We start from the raw sequence: 25796 nt of genomic DNA, 5'->3' as shown, positions 1-25796 counted from the left end.
CACCGATGACAACCTCCCACCCCCGAAGAAGGAGCAGTCTTTGCTCCAGGGAGACCTACTGAAGTAGAGGGCTAGTGATCACGCCTGGAACACAAGCTCCTGACCAGCGACGGTGAGCAGAAAGGAGTTTCCAGCCACTCCCTGTTCCAGAATTTACAGCTTGCCAAGAAAGTCTTCAACTTTGTAGCGGAGCTCTGGAGCATGCCCATCCACTTGGCTCCTTGAGTAGCATGGGGGCAGGCTGTGCTCACTGCGAGCACAACCCCCCTCCCGCCCCCGGCCTAATCAATTTTGAGCTTTCCTTCCCAGAAGCGAACTTATAACTCTAGTAACGAATGGTGCCAGCCGGATGCTTCCTCCACTCCCTCCGCTTACCCACAGGGAAGCCCTGGGACCTCTGAGAACCCGAAGGTCTACGCTTCCAAGTATCCCCGACAACCTCCCCCTGTCCCCGGGAAGTCGCTGGCAAGCTGCCCAGCCCGGAGTCGGGCGCTGGAGACTCCAGCGTGAAGACAGCGGGTTCGGGCCCTCCGCTCGCCCCACGCACACCTGCTTTTCCACTGTCAAGCGATGCCGCTGACATTGCTAACTTCATCAGCTACTCCAGCCTCCAGAAGAGAAAGACAAACAGACAATAGCCACCAACACCACCAAATCTTGGGGTTCCAGGGCCCTAGGTACCGTTTGCCCACGAAGGGGCGTGGCCCCGGAACCCAGGCGTGGGAGCCAGACTGTTTGCTGCTCGCAGAAGCGCTGCCTGTCGCCAAGGTCCGGGCCGGTTCAGGTCACGTCCCTGTGGGGCGGGGCGGACAGGGCAGTACTTTAAGAGGCCAGGCCTGGGGACGACTGGACGACCCGCGCCAATGGAGACCGCCAGGGACTACGCGGGAGCCCTCATCAGGCGAGTGTCACCCTCACCCCACTGCGCCCGGGGTACCCCATTTGTCTCCATTTCCTCTGCTCCCTGGGTCCTCCCGCGTCCCAAGTCACTCTCTCCCCTGTGCGTTCTTTTGAACCCGGAGCTCCTCCTCCCTCGCACACCCCATCCGTCCCTGACCTCCGCTGCTCCCCCTACAAGGCTGTGATCCCCCTACAAGTCCCTACCGCACTACCCTGTCACCACCCTCGCCAGCCAGCACTCCCTGCCTAGCAGCCCCGAGGTTCCTCCCGCAGAGGGTCGCAGGTGCCCTGTGGGGCGCTCCTGAGGTGCGTGGGAGTCCGAGAAACAAGTGACAGTGGTGAGCGTACGGGGGTGGCTGCATCTTTTGTAGCTCCTACAGACTATAGCTACAAACCCTGACAATGTGTCTATGCTGGGGCGACAGGGCTTCTCCAGGCCCTGGGACTGAGAACCAAGTTGGGGCGGGGGGGGGGGGCGAGGGGATTTGGTAGGTAGTGCAGACTCTACCTACCCAGGAGAGGCTGGGCTCACCCAAGTTTGTGTGGGCAGTTTTGGCTCCCAGCCAACCCCACATCTAGGCCTTGCTCAAGTCATTGGCATCACTCCCCTTCGGTTTATCTCCAAATGCTGATAGAACATTTGAGTGTCTGTGTAAGAAAGAGACAGAGACCTAAAGAGACACTGAGACAGAGATGTGGAGAGAGAGACAGGGAATGAGAGACAGTGAGGATGAGAGAAATAGAGATAGAGAATAACACACAGAGAGAAGGAATTAGAAACAAAGAGACAGAGGAAAAAATGACTGGCAGACACACATGGTCTCCCATTATGGCCCAGCCTAGCTTAGAACTAGCTATATAGTCCAGGCTGGTCTCGAACTCATAATCCTCCTGCCTCTGGTTCTTTAGTCTAGATGACTGGCTTTCAGCATCAAGACCAGCTGCATGGCAGTGATGACTCTACAGAACAGGTTAAACAAATCTTGTCTCTCTAAAAATGCTGAAAGTACTGCAAAGGATGAAGAAGTCCACATGCATAAAATACAGGCCCCACGGAGACAGAGCTCACTTTGTACCTCTTGCAGAGAAATGTGGGTGCTCCAGCAGCTTGTGAGACAAGGCCACCGGGAAACTGTGTGTCTATTCACCATGTTCAAAAAGTATCTACCAAAATGAAATGGATGGTCTTCAGGGATGGCACCTGCTTCCTCATGGAACAAATAAAAGCCTTGACTTTAGGGATTGAGGGATTCCCAAATAATACTGCTTTCTGGCTGTCATTGGCAAAAGATGTGTGGGAGGAATATGGATGTTTAGACGGGGAGGATCATGGGGCAACTTCACAGGGTGAGAGCAGCTCTTTACAGGTTTCTTAATTCTACCTGCAGCCTCCCCCGCCCAGCCCTCCTGTTTAGCTCCCCCAGTTTCCTCCACTCCTGTCTCTGCTTGTTCTGGGAAACCATATTTCTCCCCATCCCCCTTGTCCTGCTGCCCACACTGCTCCAGGGTGTCTCTTGCCACCTTCACCAACACTGCCTCACCAACACTTTCAAACTCAAGGACAGGAGTGGTGGCTCTGTGGTTTTCTTCAAGGGCTGAGGTTTATGGATGCTAGCAGTTGTCAGTTGGCCTTTGTAGGAGGCATGAAGGTAGAGCTTACCATTGTGTCTAACCATGCAACAGCTCACTGAAGTCCAAAATGTATCTGGGTGATGTCTCCATGGTTTCATATGTGAGATGGAAGTGACTCCAAAAATGAAAACACTATAGAATATATGATTTGTGGCACCCTCCATTCCAGCCTGGCAAATCCCAGGATCTCATGCCTTTTTGTTAGTGACAGGCTTGCTTCAGTTCTCAAAATAATCTACCTACTTCCAGACAAGCCTGGTCTGGTCACTTATCATGACCTAATTCCAACCCAAACTGGAAGAAAACAACCTATAATATTTGCTGGAGGGGAAGATTTTTCCCCCTTCCCCTCCCTTCCTTAAAATCCTGCCCAGGCTAAAGAGCCACAGGCAAGGTCCACTGTTTGTTCTTTGTGGTCTTACTGTGTTTCTGCTTCCTTTCAGTGAACCCAGCACTGTACATGGTAGTTGCCATTCATTGGTTAAAACTGGATTCTCCCAGGGAGGTAACTTTATCAATAGACACCTTATGAAAAAGTTAGATACTAGTTCTGAGGATGTGGAGGAAGCCCTGGGCAGAGATGGGAGACAGGGGATTCTTGTAAACAATTATGAAGCAGGGGAAATAGCTTGTGGGTAGGAGGAGTGCTTACTGCATAAGCACCAAGACCTGGATTGAGACCCCAGCACCCTGATGTAAAGTCCAGCATGATCACAGGCACACAGAATCCCAGCCCTGTGGGAAACAGAGACAGGAGGATGAAGGGCTCACTGACCACCAGCCTAGCTCCAGCCTCAGCAGAAGACCTGTGTCAAAGGAATAAAGCAAAGAGACTGATAAAGCAGGGTACCCAGTATCCCTCTTCAGCCTGTGTGTGTGCTCACAGTTACCTGAACACACACCACTTTCACACAAAGTACAAATTCATTTTGAACAATTTTTTAAAAATTTGTGCGCATTTGTGTGAATACATGTGTGCTATAAGTGCGCTGAAGGCCTGAAGAGGACAAGAGATGTTTGGGAGCCCCTGGAGCTGGACTGACAAATAGTTGTGAGCCCACCTGATGTGCGTGCTGGGAACCCCTTCTCAAGAACGGTATGCACTCTTAACTGTCCAGTCATCTCTCCAGTCCCTATTGACACATTCTTAAAGAACTTGTTGACATGTCGTAACCAATGGAGACCATGGTAATAAGGAAAGAAGCCTGGAATCTTCTAGCAAAACTCTGGATATTTGTAGGTGTTATTATCATGGTCACGATCTACTTTGGCCAAACTGAAGTTGTTACAAAGCTGATATTTACCCTGAAAGGACAAAACGAGAATTTATAATTATTTAGATCTTCTGTGGCTGGGTGCTGTCAGAGGTACAGTGAGTGCCTAGCAAGACTGAGAGCAGGGGCTCCATCTCCAGTATCACTCAAAAAAGAATTAGAGGGCTGGAGAGATGGCTCAACGATTAAGAGCACTGGCTGCTTTTTTAGAGGTCCTGAGTTCAATTCTCAGCAACCATATGTTGCCTCACAACCATCCGTAATGAGTTCTGGCGCCGTCTTCTGGCCTGCAGGTATACATTCAGGCAGAACCCTGTATACATAATAAATAAATAAATCTTTAAAAAAAGAATTAGAATATTTTCCCTTTTATAAGGGACTTGGTTTTGTACAACTGCTCTTCCAGTTCAGAATCTAGACTGAAGTCAGCCATTTTGCACACCAGAAAGATAACAAGTTTGCTACAAGCAACTCTCCCAGGTTTCTGTTTCTAGAACCAAACCTCCTTTTAGAATAATGTTGCAAAATGTTCAAAGACCCTTTCTACCAAACATTCTGTTAAATCACAGGGGTCAAGCCACCCGTGTTCAGACTTCTAGGTAGGCATGTTCCAACTGTGTGTGCTACCTACAAGGAGCCATGTAGGAACTTTGTGATCGGAACCCTAATTTTGCTGACACTTGGCATTGGGCCCTGCTAATCTTGGATGCTACCCCACAGTGCCTAAGTCTAAGCCCCTTACTAAGTCTAATGGGCACTTCTCAATCCTCACCTCTCTCTACTTGCCAGTGTCTGACCTCACCATTGCCTACCTTAATGTTCTCACATATTATTGCTCCTCCGAGGTTTGACTGATGAAGTTCTGCTCCTTACATCCCTCGTATGCATTCCTTGTTTTCTGGATAACAGTGAAACACACAGCAGCTATGGCTGATCCGTAAATAACTTCTATCCCTAATAACACCACAGTACCGCTGGCCTCCACACCCATGGCATCTGCCTCCAAGGATTCAACCAACCGCAAGGGGAAAAAATAGGTGATTGATTGATTGATTTTGTTTGGAGAGGGGGTTGGTTGGTTGCTTTTCTTGATGCTAAGACTAGATTTCCCTATGTAGCCCAGGCTGGTCTCTAACTTGTGATCTGCCTGCTTCTGCCTCTTCAGGTGAGTGCAGTCATTTTATACTATCTGCAGATATATACCACCTGAGGGTGCAGATATGTACCACTATCTCTGGCTCTTGAAAATAGCTGTATTTTTCAATTGCACCTGTGCAGACTTGGTCTTTTCCTTCCCTGCTCTGTTATAGAGTAAAGCAGCTATTTACATTGTGTTTGGTATGTGTGAAGGTTCCTACAAACATCTTTTATAAGGGGCTGGAGCATCTGTGGATTTGGGGATATTGAGCTCCTGAAACTTACCCCCTGAGGATACTGAGAGACAACTGTCTTTCTCTCCAAGACCTAGTTCTAGGGCCTTTCCCCCAGAACTTTCAGGATAAATATCAGCCTGTAGGAAGTATTCAGAAAGATTTTATAGACATGGTGGGAGGGGGGTTTCATATGGAATGGCAGGCAAGGTCAGTGGTTCAGGTGGTTAAAGAATTTATCAAAGGTACAAAGGACAGAGGGGATTAGTTGAAATACACTACAAATAAGCTGCAGGTCACTCCCAGGAGGCTGAGAGGGAATAGACTGTCATCGGAGTTATGGAGAAATTCCTTATTGTAGGGCCCTTTATATGGGGTTCAAATCTAGTGGACATTTCATTATCTTGTAGAGCAATAAATTTTACAACATGCATTTTATTTCCCCTTGAGACTAATCTTATTCAGGCACATTGGATCATGAGAATGAGGCTCCTGTGTAAGACATGTAGGTCACTAAGATGAGGTCCCAAGTAGTCATGCCTTGATGTTGAAGTGTGGAGATTTTGATCTTGTTTTGGGTCTTTTCCCTTGGTGTGTAGATGTATGTATGTGGGAGGGTTAGTCATCTCATTGGAGAAAAGTCCATGTGGACTGTCTATCTATGGCTTCTTGCTTGACTCTGCTCTTCTGGAAGAGCTGATTTTGATAGTTTTCTAGAATATTCTATGAAGCCTGATTTCTACTATTGCCTTGATTTCCACTAAACAACCTGCTTCCTTAAACGCCCTGTTTCCTTATTATTTTTCCTTCAATGGGTTACTTCCCTTCCTGTTTCATAGAACTGTTTGCACCCGTATTCCAAGGAATTCAGGAGCCACAGTTTTCTCCGATGAGATGGTTAAAGGCAGAATTTTGAGGTTTCTCTGTGGTCTTGCTGTTTTGCTTTTGGGGAAGCATTGAGAAAGGAAGACTGGATCCAGGGCCTTATACTTTGTTAACTAAGCCACACCCTAAACTCTTCAGGCAGCCTGTCTTTACTTAGACAAGTCAGAATATTGGGGGGTGGGGATAGAAATCCCACTTTCAGCAATGTGCCAGTGACCAGCTGTAAAGTATTCTGTCTTTCCTATGGAACAAAGTGAGTAGGAGTTACATGCTCTTCATTAATACCTTGCCTTTGTTCATTTAGCAGCTTGGCCCAAATGATCATATGGTTGGAGCAGTCTGTACTTATACATGGTTGTGAAGCAAGTTTAGTGTACATAAAAGTTCATTTAACCCCTTCATGTCTCATAAAATAGTCTTAATTTGATAGAGACACAGTTGAAACAGGGTCTCCCTTTAGGACCTAGGGCTCATGGGTTAGACTAGGCTAGGTTACAGTTGAGCCCTAAGGATCTGCCAACTTATTATTTGTTGTGCCAACTAAGCCTGCTATTTTATAATCTGACGCATTAAGGTGCTCACCCTTGACTAAAATGGTAGAATTTGGTTTCCATGGTGTGTGTGTGTGTGTGTGTGTGTGTGTGTGTGTGTGTGTTCCATGAGACTTATCACCAGCAATGAGGTTAGGAAATAGTAGGCTAAGAACAAAAGATCCACTGTTCTTTCCTAGCCAAGACTTCCTTGAGGGCAGGTAAAGGCAGCGAGGGTCAAGGTGATTGCCAGCCCTTATCTTGTCAGATGGGGAAAGACAATGGGGACTTCTGAGCTCTTCAGCTGGGTCAAATTACTACTAGAGTGTAGAGGGGTGCTTGGAGAGATCTGGGCTCAGGTAACTAGGCCAAAGATGTGCCATCCACTGCTAGTAGTTAGACTAGGCATTTGCTCTTTTGTGTCTCTGACTTCGTCATGCCTTGCTTTTGACTCAGCAAACAAATGTCATGCAGGTGGGAGAGAAATGCCCCGGCAGACCCTGGGCTCTGTGAGCAACTTCCAGAGGCCTCATGGGTAATAGCAATGGCCTTTTACTCAGGAGTAGGAGATAGATTTGTCTCCACAGGGAGGTTCAGACTTTCCTGTGGGAGGGATAGAATCAGGTGGGGCAGACCCCAATATAAGAAAGCTGTGGACAGAGTGTCAGGTGTGGTGACATTGGCCTGCAATTGTAGCACACAGGAGCCTGAATCGGGAGGTCAGGAGTTCCTGGTCAGCCTGAGGTACATAGTGAGACCCTGGTTTCAAAAGCCACTCCCCCACATGTGGGTCTACATTCAAAATCCAACCTAGCACTGCTTAATGACCTTCTCCACTGCCACTGTCCCTGAGTCACTAACTCATGACTATGACTTACAAGTTTCTTGGTAGTCTGTTAATGCACACAGGTGTTGGCCAGATGTAGAGCTCTTCTGTCTGTCTTCCCCATGAGAACTCAACCAGCTGGTTAAAGTTTCACAGTACAAGTAGGTTGAGAACAAAGCTAGGGTTCTCAAATCTATGTGTAGCATAAACATAGCTAGTCCAACCCCTACCTTCCAAGTCACCAGGTGTGACAGCCTTGCATGAGTTCTGCCCTAGTGTTAGCTCCGCCTTATGTGATCATCTTGTTCTTTGGGTTGTGTAACAGAAACCTGGTGTAACTCCTCTGAATTAAGGCAGAAGTTCAGGAGTCATATGCCAGGGCCACCGCTGTCTGTGCTGGCTGGGCCCATCTAGGTCAGGTTCCAAGGTCATTCCAATGGGAAGCCCAGGTCTGAGACCCTTTGGTCTATCTCATTCCCCTCAGTACAGCCCCATGGGAAACAAATTGTTCAGCCATTTTGCACACCAGAAAGGGGAAGAAATTGAGCATATGAATGCAAACCTGCATCTGGAGGCTCACAACCATTTGTAATTTCAGTTCCAGGGCATTTGAGCCTCCAGCCTCCGCTGGCATCTGCACTCACATGCACGTACCCACATGCCAATATGCAGTCCTACACCTAATTAAAAACAACAAAAATAGGCTGGGCATCGGGGTGCATGACTCAGGAGGCAGAGGCAGGCAGAGTGAGTTTGAGGCCAACCTGGTCTACAAAGCAAGTTCCAGGACAGCCAGGACTACATAGAGAGACCCTGTCTTGGAAAATAAATAAATAAATAAATAAATAAATAAATAAATAAATAAATGGGGCTGGAGAGATGGTTCAGCAGTTAAGAGCACTGACTGCTCTTCCAGAGGATCCGGGCTCAATTCCCAGCACCCACATGGTGACTCACAACTGTCTGTAACTCCAGTTCCAGGACTTTTGACACCCTCACACAGACATACATGAAGGCAAAGCACCAATGCACATAAAATAAAAATAGATTATTAAAAAGTGTAGAAAAGTCCCTGGCTGGTGGTGGTGGCACATGCCTTTAATCCCAGCACTCAGGGAGGCAAAGGCAGTCTCTCTGAGTTCGAGACCAGCCTGGTCTACAGAGTGAGTGTCAGGACAGCCTCCAAAACCATAGAGCAACCCTGCCTCCCGAAAAAAGTCTCTCTCTCTCTCTCTCTCTCTCTCTCTCTCTCTCTCTCTCTCTCTCCCCCCTCTCTCTCTCTCTCTCTCTCTCTGTGTGTGTGTGTGTGTGTGTGTGTGTGTGTGTGTGTGTGATGTACCACATGCATGCAGTGCCCACAGGTGCCAGAAGAGGGCAGAAGATCCCCCTGGAACTGGAGTTACAGTTGTAAACCACAATGGGGTTGCTGAGAATGAAAACCAGGTTCTCCAAAAGAGAAGCCAGTGCTCTTAACCTGTGAGCCATCTCTCCAGCTCCTTCGAATAAGGTCTTTATGGGTCTGCTCCTAAATGAAAAAAGCCCACAGGCCTGGATTATAGCTCCTTATGTGTTGCTCACCTGCTCTCCACACAGGCTTAACCACTGAGGGTCAATAGCTCACCTGTTACCCAGGTGTCATTATTTTAGGTAATGTCTTTTTTTTTTCTTTTTCAAGATAGGTTTTCTCTATGTTACAGTCCTGGCTGTCCTGGAACTCACTCTATAGACCAGGCTGGCCTCAAACTCATAGAGATCTACCTGCCTCTGCCTCTGAGTGCTGGGATTAAAGCGTGCGCCACCACCACCTAGTGTAGGTAGTGTCTTAATGCTTCCCACCCCAGGATTATTTTTCTAGTTTGTTAAATACAGCCTTGCTTGTTGTTTCAGAACATGTAGTGGTTTGTCAGAGGCAGTTTTAATTATTTCACAGCGATCAGAGCACCCTGTGTCGACTAACATGCAGACTTTGTTTATACATAACTTACTTAGCCACAGCACCTAACTGACCTGGGAAGAGTAATGCTGGGTGCCTGCCGCTGAATCAGAGGCTTAGGTTCTTCCTCTGATACATAGGGAATTGAAGGCTGACGGAGGCTAAGTGACAACCTGACTCAAAACAACAAAAACAGAAACAATCCCATCAAACTTGGAAAGTTTAAATAAATATTCAGGCCAAATAAAACAAAACTTACTTTTCCTAGGTGACTACTAAAAAAGTAGTCATCGGGCTGGAGAGACAGCTCAGAGGTTAAGAGCACTGCTTGCTCTATCAGAGGTCCTGAGTTCAATTCCCAGCAACCACATGGAGGCTCACAACCATCTATTATGAGACCTGGTGCCTTCTGGCCTGCAGGCAGAACACTGTATACATAATAAATAAAAATAAATCTTAAAAAAAAAGTAGTCATCTTCATTCTTTCTCACTAATCCTCGGTACTACTTTTTGTAGTTTCCCATAAACAAAAAAATTGAATAATGGAGGATTGGGCTGTTTTCCTCAGAAAATGTTGTTTTGATGTTGCTGTAATTCCTTCCCTGGTCCATGCTGGTGTGATTTCCGTGTACATTGTCTAAAATAGAATTAGTAAAGATTTGTGTCCATTCGAGTCTATGGCTTAGTCTTTGCTTAGAAAAGAGAATACTAACTTATATTTATCATTTCTGTCAGTACATGTGAAAAGAATATTCTGAGTGCAAGCTATTTTACATGCTTTAACCTAGCTTAGCGGAAGGAGTATAACCCCACATTTTCCAAAGAATTAAAACTACATACAAGATTTCACATGACTTGGGACCTTGAGTTTTCCCTTTCTGTTCTTCCAAGACATTTATGAAGGTAGTTCTGTTTATCCTGATCCCAAAACCTTGGCTGAGGCCATAGGAGTTAGCTCAGTGGCAGGGCACTTGCCTAGCAAGCACACAGCCCGGAATTTCCAACCCCTACACTAAAAATAAAACAAAGTAACATCCTGAACTGACTGCTACCTTGACCAGTATTTGGCTTTTAAATGAACTCCTGAGCCAGTATTACACAAACATGTAACTGTGTGTTTTTCTGTCCGTACCAACTCTCTAAAGTGGCTTAGCTACTTTGTAGTCACTAGAAATCATTTTCTTGAATTTTTAGTTCTAAAACCGGCCTGGCAGTCTACTGAGATGGCTCAGTGGGTGAAGGCTCCTGCTTCACAAGCTTGCAACCTGTATTTGATCCCCAAAATCCACACAGAAGTGAAGGTGAGGACCACCTCCATGAAGCTGCCCTCTGCCTTCCACTCACACACTGCAGGATGTGTACCCTCCATGTAAATGCAGATACATACAGACTAATAATAAACAAAATAAGTATATATTCGGGGGCTGGAGAGATGGTTCAGGGGTTAGGAGCATGTATTGCTCTTGCAGTGGACCCAGATTCTATTCCCAGCACCTCCGAAGTGTTCCCAACCACCTATAACTCCAGTTCCAAGGAATCCAATGCACTCTTCTAAACTCCACAGGTACCAGACACACATTACTCATGCACATAAAATAAATAAATCTAACATTTTTTTGAATCCGTATTGCAGAATATAATTTGGAGAGGGGCTGACAACTAACCCCAGGATAGCTCTGGATGTGCTAAATTGATGTGTTACTTGCCTGCCCCTTGGAGGTATGGATGTGTGTGACATTTAGTAATTCCTGGGCAGTGTGTTTCTTTTAGATGCAAATATTAAAACTGCATTATTTGCTTCTGTCTCAAGCCTCTTCTTAAAAACCCTTGTGTGAAGATGGTTCTCCTCTGCACCTCCTTCCTAGGCCCCTGACATATATGGGATCGCAGACTAAGAAGGCCCTGCTGATGCCCCTCATGCACCCAGCTCGCCCTTTTAGGGTCTCAAACCATGACCGAAGCAGCCGGCGTGGGGTGATGGCCAGCAGCCTGCAGGAGCTTATCAGCAAGGTAAGGCACAGGAGTCAAGAAAGACAGCATATCACAGCTGGGTAGTGATGGCACATTCCTTTAATCCCAGCACTCCGGAGGAAAGAGCAGGCAGATCTCTGAGTTGGAGGCCAGCCTGGTCTACAAGGCAAGTTCAAGGACAGTTAGGACTACATGGAGAGAGCCTGTCTCAAAGAAAGGGATGGGGAAGGAGACAAAGAAAGGAGGGAAGGAAGGAAGGGAGGGAGGGAGGGAGAAAGAGGAAGGGACAATATCAAACTCATCAGTCCCTCTCTAGGTTTCAGGGCCTTGAGGGAAATTAACAGGTAGATGAAAGATGGGTCTAAGTCCTCCAAGTGCCACTGCATCTCTGCATCATGAAAGCCTGGGGGCCTGGCATGAATGCCTTAACAGCATCCAGCAACTGAACGAATTATTTTCCTTCTTTGATAAGGGAGAAATAGAGACCTGGGAAAGCTGACTAGGATAGGTAGCCCTCATGCTAAAACAGTGCTCTCAGACAAGGAAGCAGCATAGACTCCCAGAGAAGCATCACTCAGAGGTGCTACAGAGATGAGAAATGGGCATCTAGCTTGCAGCCTCTGCAGCTGCACAAGGCACAGGCTTGAAGTATAAGACGTGCAGGGTCATCTGCTTAGCACTCAATAGGCAATCATAGAAATTGTAAATTTGCAACAGATCACTATCTCATTCCTTAGGAAGAGAAAGGTCCAGTTAAAATCTTGATTTGTTTTTCTGAGTGAAGGCTGAATCATAAACACCAGCCAATGGGTTTCTTCTCCTCTATAGCTTTATCCCAGACAGACAGACAGACAGACAGACAGACAGACAGACAGACAGCCCTCCTGAAACCCTAACATAAATGTCACTGATGGTCCCATGAGAATAGCTCCCTTCACCCTGTACCTCTGCTTCCTTGCAAACCTAGACTCTGGATGTCCTGGTCATCACAGCTAGCCTGGTCACACTGGTACTGGAGGAGGATGGTACCGTGGTGGACACAGAGGAGTTCTTTCAGACCTTAAGGGACAACACGCATTTCATGATCTTGGAAAAGGGACAGAAATGGACACCGGTAAGTATAGCCTTGCTATGCAAACAACAACTAGGTAGGTGTTCTACCCACAGGTGCACTGTGTAGTTTAGTGTTGACTGAGCCATGTCCTGATCATACTCTTTATGTACTCACCTCCTGGCTACAGCCTCAATCCTAAAGGATTTAAGCCTAAATCCTTAAAAGGATTCTTGAGTGTTTCTAGAAAATTAAATGTCTATGAATTTAGACTGTATTATTCAAAACAAATCATTTTATTTGTTTGTTTGTTTGTTTTGGTTTTTTGAGACAGGGTTTCTCTGTGTAGCTTTGGAGCCTATCCTGGCACTCACTCTAGAGACCAGGCTGGCCTCAAACTCACAGAAATCCACCTGCCTCTGCCTCCCAAGTGCTGGCATTAAAGGCATGCACCACCAATGCCCGGCCCACAAAACAAATCATTTTAAAGCATAAGCTTTGGCCAATGAGCTGGCTGAGGCAGATCAGTACATCTGAACTTGTAACTGTTGACTGACTTTATTCTTAGGAAGCTGGGCAAGCTAGCATGGCCAGGTCATCTCTCTCTCTCTCTCTCTCTCTCTCTCTCTCTCTCTCTCTCTCTCTCTCTGTGTGTGTGTGTGTGTGTGTGTGTGTGTGTGTGTGTGTGTGTGTGTGCCTTCTGTCATTTTAATAAAATACTTGAGACAATTAATTTAGGAGAAAGGTTTATTTTGTTTCACCATTTGGGAGGGTCCAGTCCACGATCAATTCTGCCTGCTCACTGAGGCAGCACACCCTTGCAGGAGCAAGCAGGGCGGCAAAACCACACATATTGGAGTCAGAGAGTGCAGTGAGCAAAGAGGGAATGGAGCCCCATGATTTTCTTCTTCCATCTTTGAGACATAGGATAAGTCTCCCTCCCCTCCTACAGACAGATATTTAAAACAACAGAGTTGAAACACAGTCTGTGACCTAGGAACACAGATCCATGCCTGTGCACATGGCCCTAGAACACACTAACACTATAAAGCTGATGCGTATCAGACTTCTCGTGTCCCACTCGTGAGTGATGGTAAATATTGGCAACAAACCTCACGTCCATTGCAGCAGGGTGGAGATGTACATCCAGCCATCACCGTACGTCCATTCAGCTCACATAAGTTGACATCCTGCTGCATACTTACTGATTAAAACGCTCTTTAACCTTGAAGACACATGAAGTGCAGATACAAGGCATTGTCTGAGTAAATTCCATGACTGTGCTGAGTGAGAATAGTGCATTAGGCAACCTACCTTCAAGCTTTTTCATCCCAGGATTTATGAAAAGTAGTTAAGACTCCAAGTACCTTTTGTTAGCATAGATTACACCAATACAGTCAACAAATACCTGTCAGTCAAAGTTTCTTACCTGGGGATATTTTGCCCTCAGGAGCCATGTATTAATATCTAAAGACAGTTTAGAATGATAAACTGGGGTAGAGGACACAGCTGTCACTGCCTAGTATGGAAACTGCAATGCATAGCCTTTGAAACAAATGTCATTTGTGCCAAGGTTGAGAAACTATAAGCCATACATACAGATATTTCCAATTGCCAAAATTAAAATTGAGAAATTAAAAGATATGTATTGATTAGAAGTAACTAAGTGAAGGTTAGCTTGAACTACATATTTTAATAAGAAAACATTTTTGACAGATAGTGGTGGCCCATACCTTTAATCCTAGTACTCCAGAGGCAGAGCTGGCTGATCTCTGTGAGTTCAAGGCCAGCCTGCTCTACAGAGCAAGTTCCAGGACAGCCAAGTCTATACAGAGAAACCCTGTCTCAAAAAAAAAAAAAAAAGAAAAGAAAAGAAAAGAAAAGAAAAGAAAACAGAAAAGAAGAAAATATTTTCTTAAATGACCACTCTCCAAAACAAAAGCAAGGAATTATAATTTTATATTTTTGCAAAGATCTTTAATGTATAGGAGACACTTGAATTCTCAGGTATGGGGCTGGAGAGATGGTTTGGCAATTAAGAGCATTTGCTGCTCTTGCAGGGGACTCAGATTCAGTTTTTTGTTGTTGTTGTTTTGTTGTTGTTGTTGTTTTTTTTTTTTTTTTTTTTTTTACAGGGTTTCTCTGTGTAGCTTTGGAGCCTATCCCGGCACTCACTCTGGAGACCAGGCTGCCCTCGAACTCACAGAGATCCGCCTGCCTCTACCTCCCAAATGCTGGGATTAAAGGTGTGTGCCACCAACACTCGGCTCGGCATGAAAACAGTTTTAACCCACGAGAGATCTTAAGCTTGATCCTCCATCTCCAGACCACACCGTGAGAACCTCTGCATTAAACCATTTCTAGACAGCTCAAAACGATGCAAAATTAACAATATAGTGTTCTTGGGAAAGATGCACAGCCAAGGTAACTTCCTCCTGTGGAGGCAGTGGGATAACCAGAAGAGACTTGCAGGACCTCTGCAGTAGATAATGTTTTGTTTTGTCTTATTATTACATGCGTATGTACACCAGCACATGAGTACCTCATAATTTTTAAGATTATTTTATTTTATATGTATAAGTGTTTTGCCTGCATGTATGTATGTATTAATTCCACAGACACCAGGAGAAAGGCCACCACCCCAATCATGGTCAAATTAAAGCAAATTTTATCTGTGTACTCAGGCTGCCTCCTCCTAAGGTGGGGTTTGAGAGATCAGCACTGGTCATAGGGAAGATAAGGCTTTTGTAGCTCAGGATCAGGGGATTCCCAAATGGGGGTTACAGATACATAACATAAGTATAATAAGTCGGTCATAGCAGCTTCCTGAAACAAAGACATGGTTGCCGTTTCCTAGAAAAGGCAGAACAGAATCATTTATACTTAAGGTTACAGATAGGGGCATAGCTCAATCCTTGGAAAAAGAAAAACAGATTTAATCATAAACAGAAACAAACCTAGTTTGTCTTTGCTATAAGATGGTTTCCAAGACCAAGATGGAGGCAGCTTGGTTTATCATATGTGCATCATGGGTGTGCTCGGCACCTTCAGATAATCTTAGGTCTCCTAGAACCGGAGTAACAGATGGTCGTGAGCCTCCGTGTGGGTGCTGGGAACTGAGCCTGGGTCCCCTGTAAGAACCATGCTTGTATTCTCCTCAAATGCTATCCTTAACATGGGTAGTAAGTAAGGTAGAATGGCCTGTAGATTAGGCAAATTAGAAAACCTCTGAAAAAAACAGATTAGTCTTGGGCTCTTCTTTCTTCTTCTTTTTCGTCTTCTTCTTTCTCTTCTTCCTCCTCTTTCCCCTTTTCCTCCCTCTTTCTTCTTTTCCCCTTACCATCCTGGAACTCTGTAGACCAGACTGGCCTCAAACACACAGAGATCCCTCTGCCTCTGCCTCTGCCTCTGCCTCCAGAGTGCTGGGATTAAAGGCGTGTCACTGGGGACAAGCTAGCCGTGGCTTGATGTTCTCTCACAGAGTGGCTCTTCCACCCTTTGCTTTCTGTTTGAGGAAGGTGTGGTCCCCTGTGTGACCTCCATAGTGTCTGCATTCATTCTCAGAGCCTCACCTGGCCAGAGGCCCTTGGCAGATATGTGTCTTGAGACCGAGAGCTCATCCTGCATTTCCCTGGGGTCCAGTGTCACCATGGGGTTCTCATGGGCTGGGAGACCAGGAGGATAAGAGCTAGGAGCAGATGCAAAGGAAGAGGAGGACCACAGGCTAAGACAGGTGGCAGTCTTAGGTGGCAGTCTGCTTCCAGAGCCGGCAGAGCATAAGCATGTGACTTCTAAGCCGAGGTTCTGGTAACTTATAGCAGCAATAGGAAATTCACACAAAAGGAAAAGGTTGTTTGTTGTTGGTTTATACAAATGAGAGTTTAGAGGTAAATTTAGAGGAAACACATTTAAGCTCTTCGTGATAAATGGGACCTAAGAAATGTAGCACAGTACCAAGTCATGATGAGATACTATCAGTGTGAATATCGTGACTCCTGTGTCCCAGGGCTGCTGAGGATCTGAAATACTGGGTTGGTTTGAGGGTTGACTTTTGGGGGGGGGTGTGCTGAGGATGGAACCCAGCCCCTCACAGATATGCACAGCTCATGCTCTGCCACTGAGCCCCGTCAAAGATTCTGGAGTCCTTGCCTGGCTTAATGTCTCAGCCACTTTCCTGTAAGATAGAGATGGTGACTTCCCCTCAGAGTACAGATGGCCACCTTACCTCAGGAAAGTTATCCTGGGGCCCATTTGCACTAGAACAAAATCTTCAACCAAGAAACAGCCACCAGATGTCTCCCTTGCTCAGTCTAAGGGCTCCACAACCCCATGAGATGCTCCCTGCCACCCTGGAAGAAGGCAGGGTCCAGTCGTGCCCTACCTTTCCTGCTGCTTAGAAGCCTGCATGTCCAGGTGTGAGGGCCCCTGCACTTAGCATCGTGAGGGCATCTTGACTTACAAACTTTGAAAAGCCCAAAAACAATGGGAGACAGTGAAGAAGAGCTGGCGGAGGTGATAATTTAGTCGTGACTCGTTTGTCTGTTTTGAGAAAGGGTCTCTTTGCATAGCCCTGGGGGTCCTGATGCTTGCTATATAGAGCAGGCTGGCCTCAAACTCCTAGAGATCTGACTGCTTCTGCCTCAAAAGTGTTGGGAATAAAGACATGAACCACTGTGTTCAACTTAGACATGGGTTTTTAAATGGTGTTCCCTTTTCAGATTGTGGATAGCTGGTATACAGAGATGCACTGGGTGACAACCAGAATCACCTGTCATTTGTGATCTGGGTAATAAGAAGAGAGGGACACCAGCAGTGGCTTCAGCAAGAAGGGCTGGCACACTTTTATGGGACTTTATGTTTAAATTTCAAATGTATTTGATCGTTTTCATTATGTAACATTCAGTTTCCAAGTACTCCCAACTCCGAAAGTCCCTGAGGCATGGGGACTCTTGCATCATCTTAGCTTGACCCTAGATACAGTGGGACTGGTGTGTGTGGGAAAAAACAAAAACAAAAAACAAAAAACACTTGGCAAAGCAGCTCACAAGCCAGGACTGGCTCCCTGCCCCTACCCTACCTCTACCCCTACCCCTGGACTGGAGATTGAATTGAACCCAGAACCTTGCACATGCTAGGCAAGTTCTCTCTTGCTCAGTCACATCCCCATTTGCATCTTGGGACTTCTTTGTTCTCTTGGAGTCTACTGTAGAGTCATCTACAAACCTAGGAGTGTGTGTCTCTCCCAACCTGAAGGGTCACCTGGTGTCCCTGGTGGACAGAGTGATTCTATAAGTGGTTAATGTTTCCACACAGTCATCTTTCCTCATTGGCAGTTCCTGGAAAATAGGAGACACTTGGAGAGAGGCCTGTTCCACTCATTCCCGGAGTCTCAGAGTTCCAGCATTTTCCTTATCAAACCTACTTATGAAATGAAACACAAACAGTGCTTCCTGCTCCTCTCTGGCTTTGTGACAGGTACAAGAGGAGGCTGACCATGTCCTCAGATACTCAAGGGATAGCTTAAGGGCTTCAAGCAAACAAGCAAGGCTGAGACCCCTAAGGCAGGACCCTGAGCACCTCTGTATGTCACACACCAAGTTCTTAAAACCAAAGCCGACTCATCCTGAGTCACTGACATGGAAGTTGATGAGGGAAGAGTGCATGTCTAGGCATGGCTGTACTATAACATGGTGGCCTGCTGTAAACATGACTGGAATAATTACAGCCAACATTTAGGAGACTCTAACTTTGGCAATAACCCCAGAGTTGTGTGGTTTGACTGTCTTGGCTAATGCCAGTCCTAAGTCTATCCCTTGCTTTCTTCATTGCTCTAGGGCAGTAAGTATGTCCCAGTCTACAAGCAACCAAAGAAATCGGGAATAGCCAGGGTTACCTTCGACCTGTATAGGCTGAATCCCAAGGACTTTCTCGGCTGCCTCAACATCAAGGCCACCATGTATGAGATGTACTCGGTGTCCTATGATATCCGATGCACAAGTGCCAAGGCCATGTTAAGGTAACAGTATCTGTATTCAGGGGTATCTGGAAACACTCAGGTGTGGCACAGATGGCTCCTCCTTACTTGTCTTCTACTCCAGGGCCCCAAACAAGGTCTGGCTGAATCCTCTCTTGTGATCAGGTGTACTCTGGTGCAGTAGTCTTCAATTTAAATCAGACCACAGACTTATACCAGAAAGCCAAAGTCCAGCTGGGGATATAGTCCAGTGGTAGAGCACTTGCTTGGCATGTTAGAGGTTCTAGGTTCAGTATCTTGCAGCACACACACACACACACACACACACACACACACACACACACACACACACACGCACACCCATGCCATAGAATCTGGCCTGGATGTTCTGCCCAGAACTTAGGACAGCTGGAGTGAAAGCTTCTGGGACCAGGAAGAGAATAAGAACTCGAGGGAACACTTTTGTTTGGTTTGGTCGGAAATAACACTAGTTTAGTCTAGGGACTTGAGAGACTATGACAGGGCAGTGTGCCTTCACTGGACCACCCCAGCTACCTACCCTCCACACGCCAGATCAGAGGATCGTAATTCCAGTGTTTTTCTACAGCTTTCCTCAGCTTGACGGGTCTTGTCACCTTGAGCTAAGGGATGGCTGCAGCAAGCCCAACACACCCACCTAGACTGCTAGAACCCTCGAAGAGTAAACACATGCCCTCAGGATCAGCAGAGACTCTGTAGGGCTCATGAGTTCCTCCTTAGGCAGGTGCCTAGCAAAGTGGCTTTGAGGACTGTGTACCCCAATAGGTGGCCCTGGACCTGGATAGTACTGGCAGCCTACCAGGGAGCATTCAGACACTGTGTGCCCTGAAAGTGGCATTTCACGAATACCACAACTCAAGCGTGATTGCTACTTCCTTGGAGCTTAGTAATATAGTGGCATGGGGTGAGGTGTTCCCACCATTCCAATTCTGGCCAGACCAGGATTGCAAGCCTGATGTGTTTTTATCTCATTCTGTTTCAGGAGTCTGCTTCGATTTGTGTCCTATGCTGCCCAGGTAGCAGGACAGTTCCTGGTCTACGCAGGCACATACATGCTCCGAGTACTGGCCGATACGGAAGCACAGCCATCTCCCAAGCCTAACGCCAAGGGCTGGTTCATGTAAACAGGTCACAGCTCCAGAGCTCAGGTGTATGCCTTTCTGGTAGATGTACTACCTTCGTTTATAGGCTGTGGGATGCCAGGGGAAGCAAGGGGACTTGGTGGTACATGGTGCAGGGCTCAGCTGCAGGATTCCTGCAGGGGAAGGGGACCACAGAGGAGCCTTTCAAGGGTCTTCAGATGGGACTAACAAACAGCACAATGTCTGGGAGGAGCATGCATATGAATTAGACTGTGTGGATCCTTGCCTATTGTAATAAAGCAATCACAAGAATCACTTTAGGACATGCCGTGCTTCCTTGCACACGGTTTGTCTCTTCAGAGGTGACCACACTTTCACACAGAACAAAAACAATAACCAAAGACAGAAAGATAGGTACCACTGAAGTCTAATGTTTCTTTTTAATTTTATTATATTGTCTTGTGTGGGGGAAGGTTGCCTGTTACACGGCTAGGCACCATGTGCATGCAGTGCCCCAGAAGGCCAGAAGATGGCATCAAATCTCTCCAGATGAGTTACAGACAGTTATGAGGGTGCTTAGGGCAGACCCTGGGTCCGGACACAGGAAGAGCAATCAGTGCTCTTAACCCCTGAGCTGTGTTCCCGCCCCATTGCTGTTTAATCTTTATCAGTACTCACTGCAAAAGGAATGATCTGTCACACAAGCCACAGTTTTACTTGGTTTAGTTTTTCCTTCAAAAGTATCTTTTCCTCTTAGGTGTGTGTGTGTGTGTGTGTGTGTGTGTGTGTGTGTGTGTGTGTGTGTGTGTACACGTTCATATGTGTGAATGCAGGAACTTGTGCACCGTGGCACATGTGTGGAGGACAGAAGACAACTTGAGGGTCAGCCCTCACCTTCTACCCTGTTTGGAAAGCTGCACAAGCCAGACTAGCTTCTGCACAAGCTTCTGGGAGTCTCCTGTCTCCACCTCCATCTGACTGTGGGACTGCTGGGATTGTAGATCCGTGTTACATGTAAACCAGCGGTTCTCTGCCTTCCTAATGCAGTTCCTTATGTTGTAGTGACCTCCAACCATAAAATTATTTCACTGATACTTCATAACTGTAATCTTGCTACTGTTATGAATCATAGTATAAATATTTGATATGCAGGATATCTGCTATGTAACCCCCTGGGGGTTACAACCCATAGGTTGAGACAGCTGATTGTAAAGAATCCAGACCAGGTCTGCAAGTTTGTACAGCAAGTGCTCACCCACTGAGCCATCTTTTCCTGCCATGCTCCTGCCCCACCCCTACCCCTACCCTGCCCCACCCCTACCCTGCCACCCTTATCCCTGCCCCTGCCCCACCAAGGCTTTTAATGAGCCCCAAAGGCCCTAAAGCTTAAGGATCTACAGAAGGGACCTTGGGGGGATGGGTAGGCTCAGCCTTGATTTTAGAAAGAAACAAAACTGTTGAAACTTGGGTTGGAAGCCAGTGCTGCCATGGTGCCAAGAGAAGGCTTGTGGCCAGGAGCCAAGCTCTGCCTAGCACTAGGCAAAGCAAAAGCCATGTTGGCTCTGAGTTCTAGCTGATATTCAGCTGGGCATAGGCCCTCAAAGCACCTGTGAGGGACCTGTTTGTCACCTGGTTCTTTCTTTGGTGGTAGCTTTACCATTGGGCCACACTACTTAAAGGGAACGCAAGTGTCACCCTCAGTCCCAGCGTGGGAGGCTCTGGCTGTGTCTTCCTCTACCCTGTCATCAGAGCTCGGAGTAGACGTCAGAGCAATGAGATGCTGTTCCCTGAGTGAACAGGACAAGCCCTGGAAGAGGCGTCAGTTCCTATTAGACCTGTCCTGCTGAGTTGTGTTTCCCTGGCTGTGGCTTTGCCAATGAAAACGGTGGCTCACAGGCCTAGTGTCATTCCTGTTGCCTGTCCCAGCACTATGAACAGAAACGAGCACTAGGAGTTCCCCCTCCTTCCCGGGTATAGTTCAGACCCCCTCCCCCACCTCCTGCCCCACACCCCCATAAGCCTGTCCTAGGCCTCACTATGTCTGCCATGTTTTGGGCAGGACTTCACACCCCACTGCCACTGTGAAATGAGGTGAAGGGATGCAGGGAATGAACTTGCTCACATGCTGTTTTTCCTAGTGAAGGGACAGGCAGGTATCACTGGTGTCCACCCCCCCCCCCCGATGGTTTTCGGCTCTTTTAGAAACTTCTAGAAAGTGATAAGGCTGGGGGAGGAAGGAGACTTGCAAGATCTCTCTCTCTTCTCTCTCTCTCTCTCTCTCTCTCTCTCACACACACACACACACACACACACACACACACACACACACACACACGCGTGCCCTGTGGATTTCAACCCTATAAAAGGAGCAAGGTGTCCGCCTTCTGCAGCCCCTGAAGTGACAGCCCAGGAGGAAAGGGGTGTGGCCTGAATGGGAGGCCTCAGAATCCAGAATCCAGTGCCTGCCACCCCCAACCCCAACCCCCCCCCCTTGGGCTTGCATCACTTCCCCAGGATCCCACCCCTCCTCGGAAGCCACTGCCCTGCTTCCAAAAAAGGAATTTTCACTTCAGATTGATCCTGTTGAGTCAGCCAGTTCTCGGGCTCTGCTATTCAGTTGCCAGCAAGGGGGAGGGGGAGCTGTCCTTTTCCTCTCAGGATGCAGGCAGGGCTCGGGGGTTGTGGAGGATACTGCCAAGGGAGACCTACGGAAGGACTGGGCTCTGTTCACCCACCCCCTCCCTGTGAGAAGAGGCTTGCAGCTAGGAGGGCCACAGGTGGCAGGTCTGTCTGCCTTTGTCCACAGCTCCCCGAGTCAATCATTGGCCCTGGACAGAACAGTTTCTCCCAGAATTCTCAGAAGAGGCAGGAAGACCTGCTGAGAGGAAGCCACAAAGGTTGGTTCTAGTCATCAAAGCCTGCACGGTGCTCTTTAAAGAGACTTTGAAGCTGAGAAGGCGGCAGCGGAACAATCACCCTATCTATGGAAGCTCTCTGTCTCTGGTCCCGATTAGGCGACATGTTTTCCAATATGTCACTTTCTCATTCTAATCCTAGTTTTTCTACATCTCAGAGAGAAGCAGGAGCAGGCTAGGTTGGCTCCAGCAGGAGTGGACTCTGCAAGGCATTGGATGCTATCAATACTCAAGCCATTGCTGAGCCCTCTCATGTGGATGTCCCTGTCAAGGGCTGTGTGTCCCTGATGGATAAGGCGAGGCACAAGAAAAATACTACTTTTTTTGTGTCTACAATAACAATTCAGAAAAAAGGAAAAGTTTTTCATGAACTGAACTGGGAGTTTCAAGTTTTTTTTCTTTTCCAAATTTTTAAATTTTATTTTATGTATCTGACTGTTTCATCTACATGTATGTCTGTGTACCATGTGCATGCCTGGTGCCCATGGTGGTCAGAAGAGGTGTCACATCACTTGGAACTGGAGTTACCGGATGGTTGTGAGCTACCAAGTGGGTGCTGAGAACTGAACCCAGGTCCTCTGCAAGAACAAAGCGTCCTTAAGCACTGAGCCTCCTGAGTCCTACCTTGATGTTTCTTAGTGGGCCTCTTTTTTTTTTTTTTCAAACTAAAGCCATGCCACTGTGGCTGTCCTCCCCCCACCACCACCACACCCACCACACACCACCACACAACACACACACACACACACACACACACACACACACACGTGCACACATGCTAATGACTCTACCTTGGGGTCAGTGGGCCTGATCCAGAGCTTTCTGTCACAGCTGGCTCAGCATAGAACGAAGTATTCTAAAAGTTATTACCTCATGGCCAAAGGCAGGCTCCAGTCTGAATCCCCTGCTGGAGACACATGTGCTAGCTGAGCCTCTCTGTAAAATTAGGGTTCACCTTAGGTGGACAAGGAGTTCCATTCCTGGAAAACTCAAGTTTGCACAAATTTTACTTTATTTTTATCGTCATCATCATCGAGACAGAGTCTCACTATGTAGTTTTGGCTGACCTGGAACTCACTCTGTAGACCAGGTTGGCCTCAAACTCAGAGGTCCACCTAGCTCTGCCTCCTGACATGCTGGGATTAAAGGCGTGTGCTAACAGCATGGCATTTTGCAGAAATTTTAAATATGTCAACATCATGCCTTTGGTCAGCAGGCATCTCTCCTTGGGCCACAATTCTGCTGTTGCTCTTTTATCCACTCTTTAGAAAACAATTGCTTTCCACCAGACACACGTTTTGCCACCACTCAATGACATTTCAGAGCTCTAAGCCTTCAGCTGGGTTCCCATTCCCTCCAAGTTCCTCCAGCTCCCAAAGCTGCTCCCCGTGCGCCTTTTTCTTATTGTTTTTTTGAAACAGGGTTTCTCTGTGTAACAGTCCTGGCTGTCCTGGAACTCACTTTGTAGGACCAGGCTGGCCTTGAACTCACAGAGATCCACCTCCCTCTGCCTCCAGAGTGCTGGGATCAAAGGTGTATGCTACCACTAACAGCTTGTGCTTTTTCTTTTCCCCTGAATGACACCCCCAACCCTGCCTATGTTTTTCCTTAATGCCAAGAAACAAGCGAAACAAGCACATCCACACTCCAGAGATGCCCTCGGGCACAGGGCATGCCGGCTGCTTTCCCCACCACCCCAGGCTTTTCACATATGGGTCCTGTTCAATCAGGAAGCCCTGCATGATCGCAGCTCAGATGAGCCTCTGACTCTAAGGACAACTGTCACCAGCCAGGGTCCTTCTGTCACCGGCAAAGGAAACTTTGGGCAGTCATCCTCTCCTTCCTGCCACCTCCTTTGGGACCCCTGCTCTTTGTCACAGTTATCTTCAATTATCCGCCAGACTCCAGAGAAAAATGTATGAATAGGCTTGAGCCTGGCTGGCAGCCTACAGCCACACCTAGACCTTCCACAGCCCCAGAGTGGCTAGCGAAAGGGGGCTCCTTCAAGTCATGAGACTCATGCATTCCAAGACTCAATAGTACAGCAGACACACAAGTGCTTTTTGGTTTTGATTTTATTTTCTTCGGTTTTATGAGACAGGGTCTCACTACATAGCCCTGGTTGGGCAGGAACTCACTGTGTAGAGCAGGCTGGCCTCGAACTAACAGAGATCTGCCTACCTCTACCTCCCAATCACTGGGATTAAAGGATGGCCTCGGCCATGGAGGGTTTTGATGGGCAGTTTCCTCTTCTCCATCCATTCCCAGTCACTGCCACTCCCTCCTGTTCTCTGAGCCACCTGCTTCATGGGGGATTTTATTCAGGAGACCTGAACTTTCTAAGAAGTTTAAGTAGAAGGGGATTTTGCAGTATAAACTATGGCTTATTCTGTCATTGTTGGAGAAGGACCACGAATGGGCTGGGTCCAGCTTCGGTGGTCACCTTGGTGAGGCAGAGTGGTTCTGCTGCTGCCATTACCTTGGGTATCATGTAGCTCTGTCCTGAGCCAGGGATGTAAAAAAGGAGAGCTCCAGAGTAAACCAAAAACCTTGCATCATTTGCCCTCAGATCTCTAGCTTTCCCCTCCTGGTTCAGGTACATTCTCCACAGTGGTGCACACTTGTGGCCCCAGAGTTCTGAGTAAGAGCCATCAAGCCCGGAAGTTCCAGGACAGAAAACTTTTAAGACACTTTTTAAGTAGGTCGGTAGAGTCAGGTCAGCTGGCTCCACTGGCCATAGCACCGGGCCCCCCTGCTGTCCCCAGGCCTCCTTATCTAGGTCACAGCTTGCTATAAGGGGGCCACCACACCACCTGTGTCATGATGAGCAAGAAGCACCCTTCTGCTATCTATTCTCAGCCATGCTTCCAGCATCCTTGGATCTATAGTCCATGAAGGGTTGTCTGAGGGTGCGGGGGTGGGAGAGGTATCCTCAGCTGTCTGGTGTCACCACCTGCTGTGGATTCTTCAGGCCTGTTATTGCCTGCCGAACTTGGTCTAGGTGGCAGATGGTCACATAAAAATAGCCCCAAAGCTCTTAGTGGGCCACTTGTCCAGCTGTCCTGCTGAATGGAAGGCAGATGAGCGGGTGAAGGAGGATGGTCCCTGGCTAGGCCAAGGGTGATGCCCAGCTACTCTAAGTGTTGTCATCCTGGGGAAGTGAAGGCTCTACCATCAGGAGAGCAGGCCAAGACTAGCATCTCAGCTGAGAAAGCATGGTGATTCGGCTCTCCCTGGTAGAATTCCTTCCCCTGTTATGGGAGTTAGACAAAGAATCCTCCTGTCTCATCTATTTCTTTTCTTGTTTTGTTTCTTGTTGTCGTTTTGGTTTTCCAAGACAGGGTTTCTTTGTGTAACAGTCCTGGCTGTCCAGGAACTCACTCTGTAGACCATTCTGGCCTCAAACTTACTGAG

The 25796-nt window shown here is 47.3% G+C and overlaps 1 protein-coding gene across 1 annotated transcript; it reads left to right on the top strand.

The window, feature by feature from the left end:
• Positions 1–863: 863 nt before the first annotated feature.
• Positions 864–20192, top strand: Cidea (cell death inducing DFFA like effector a). Its single transcript, XM_035438716.1, has 6 exons — positions 864–933; positions 1079–1183; positions 11188–11360; positions 12289–12435; positions 18207–18388; positions 19368–20192. Exons 1-6 carry the CDS (start codon positions 864–866, stop codon positions 19507–19509), a joined length of 819 nt encoding a protein of 272 aa, XP_035294607.1. The 3' UTR covers positions 19510–20192.
• The last annotated feature ends 5604 nt before the right edge of the window (positions 20193–25796 follow it).

This window comes from Cricetulus griseus, chromosome 2 (assembly GCF_003668045.3).
Source record: "Cricetulus griseus strain 17A/GY chromosome 2, alternate assembly CriGri-PICRH-1.0, whole genome shotgun sequence".
NCBI classification, from domain to species: Eukaryota; Metazoa; Chordata; class Mammalia; order Rodentia; family Cricetidae; genus Cricetulus; species Cricetulus griseus.
The sequence above is the reverse complement of the archived record's forward strand: the minus strand, read 5'-3'. Positions and strand labels throughout refer to the sequence as shown.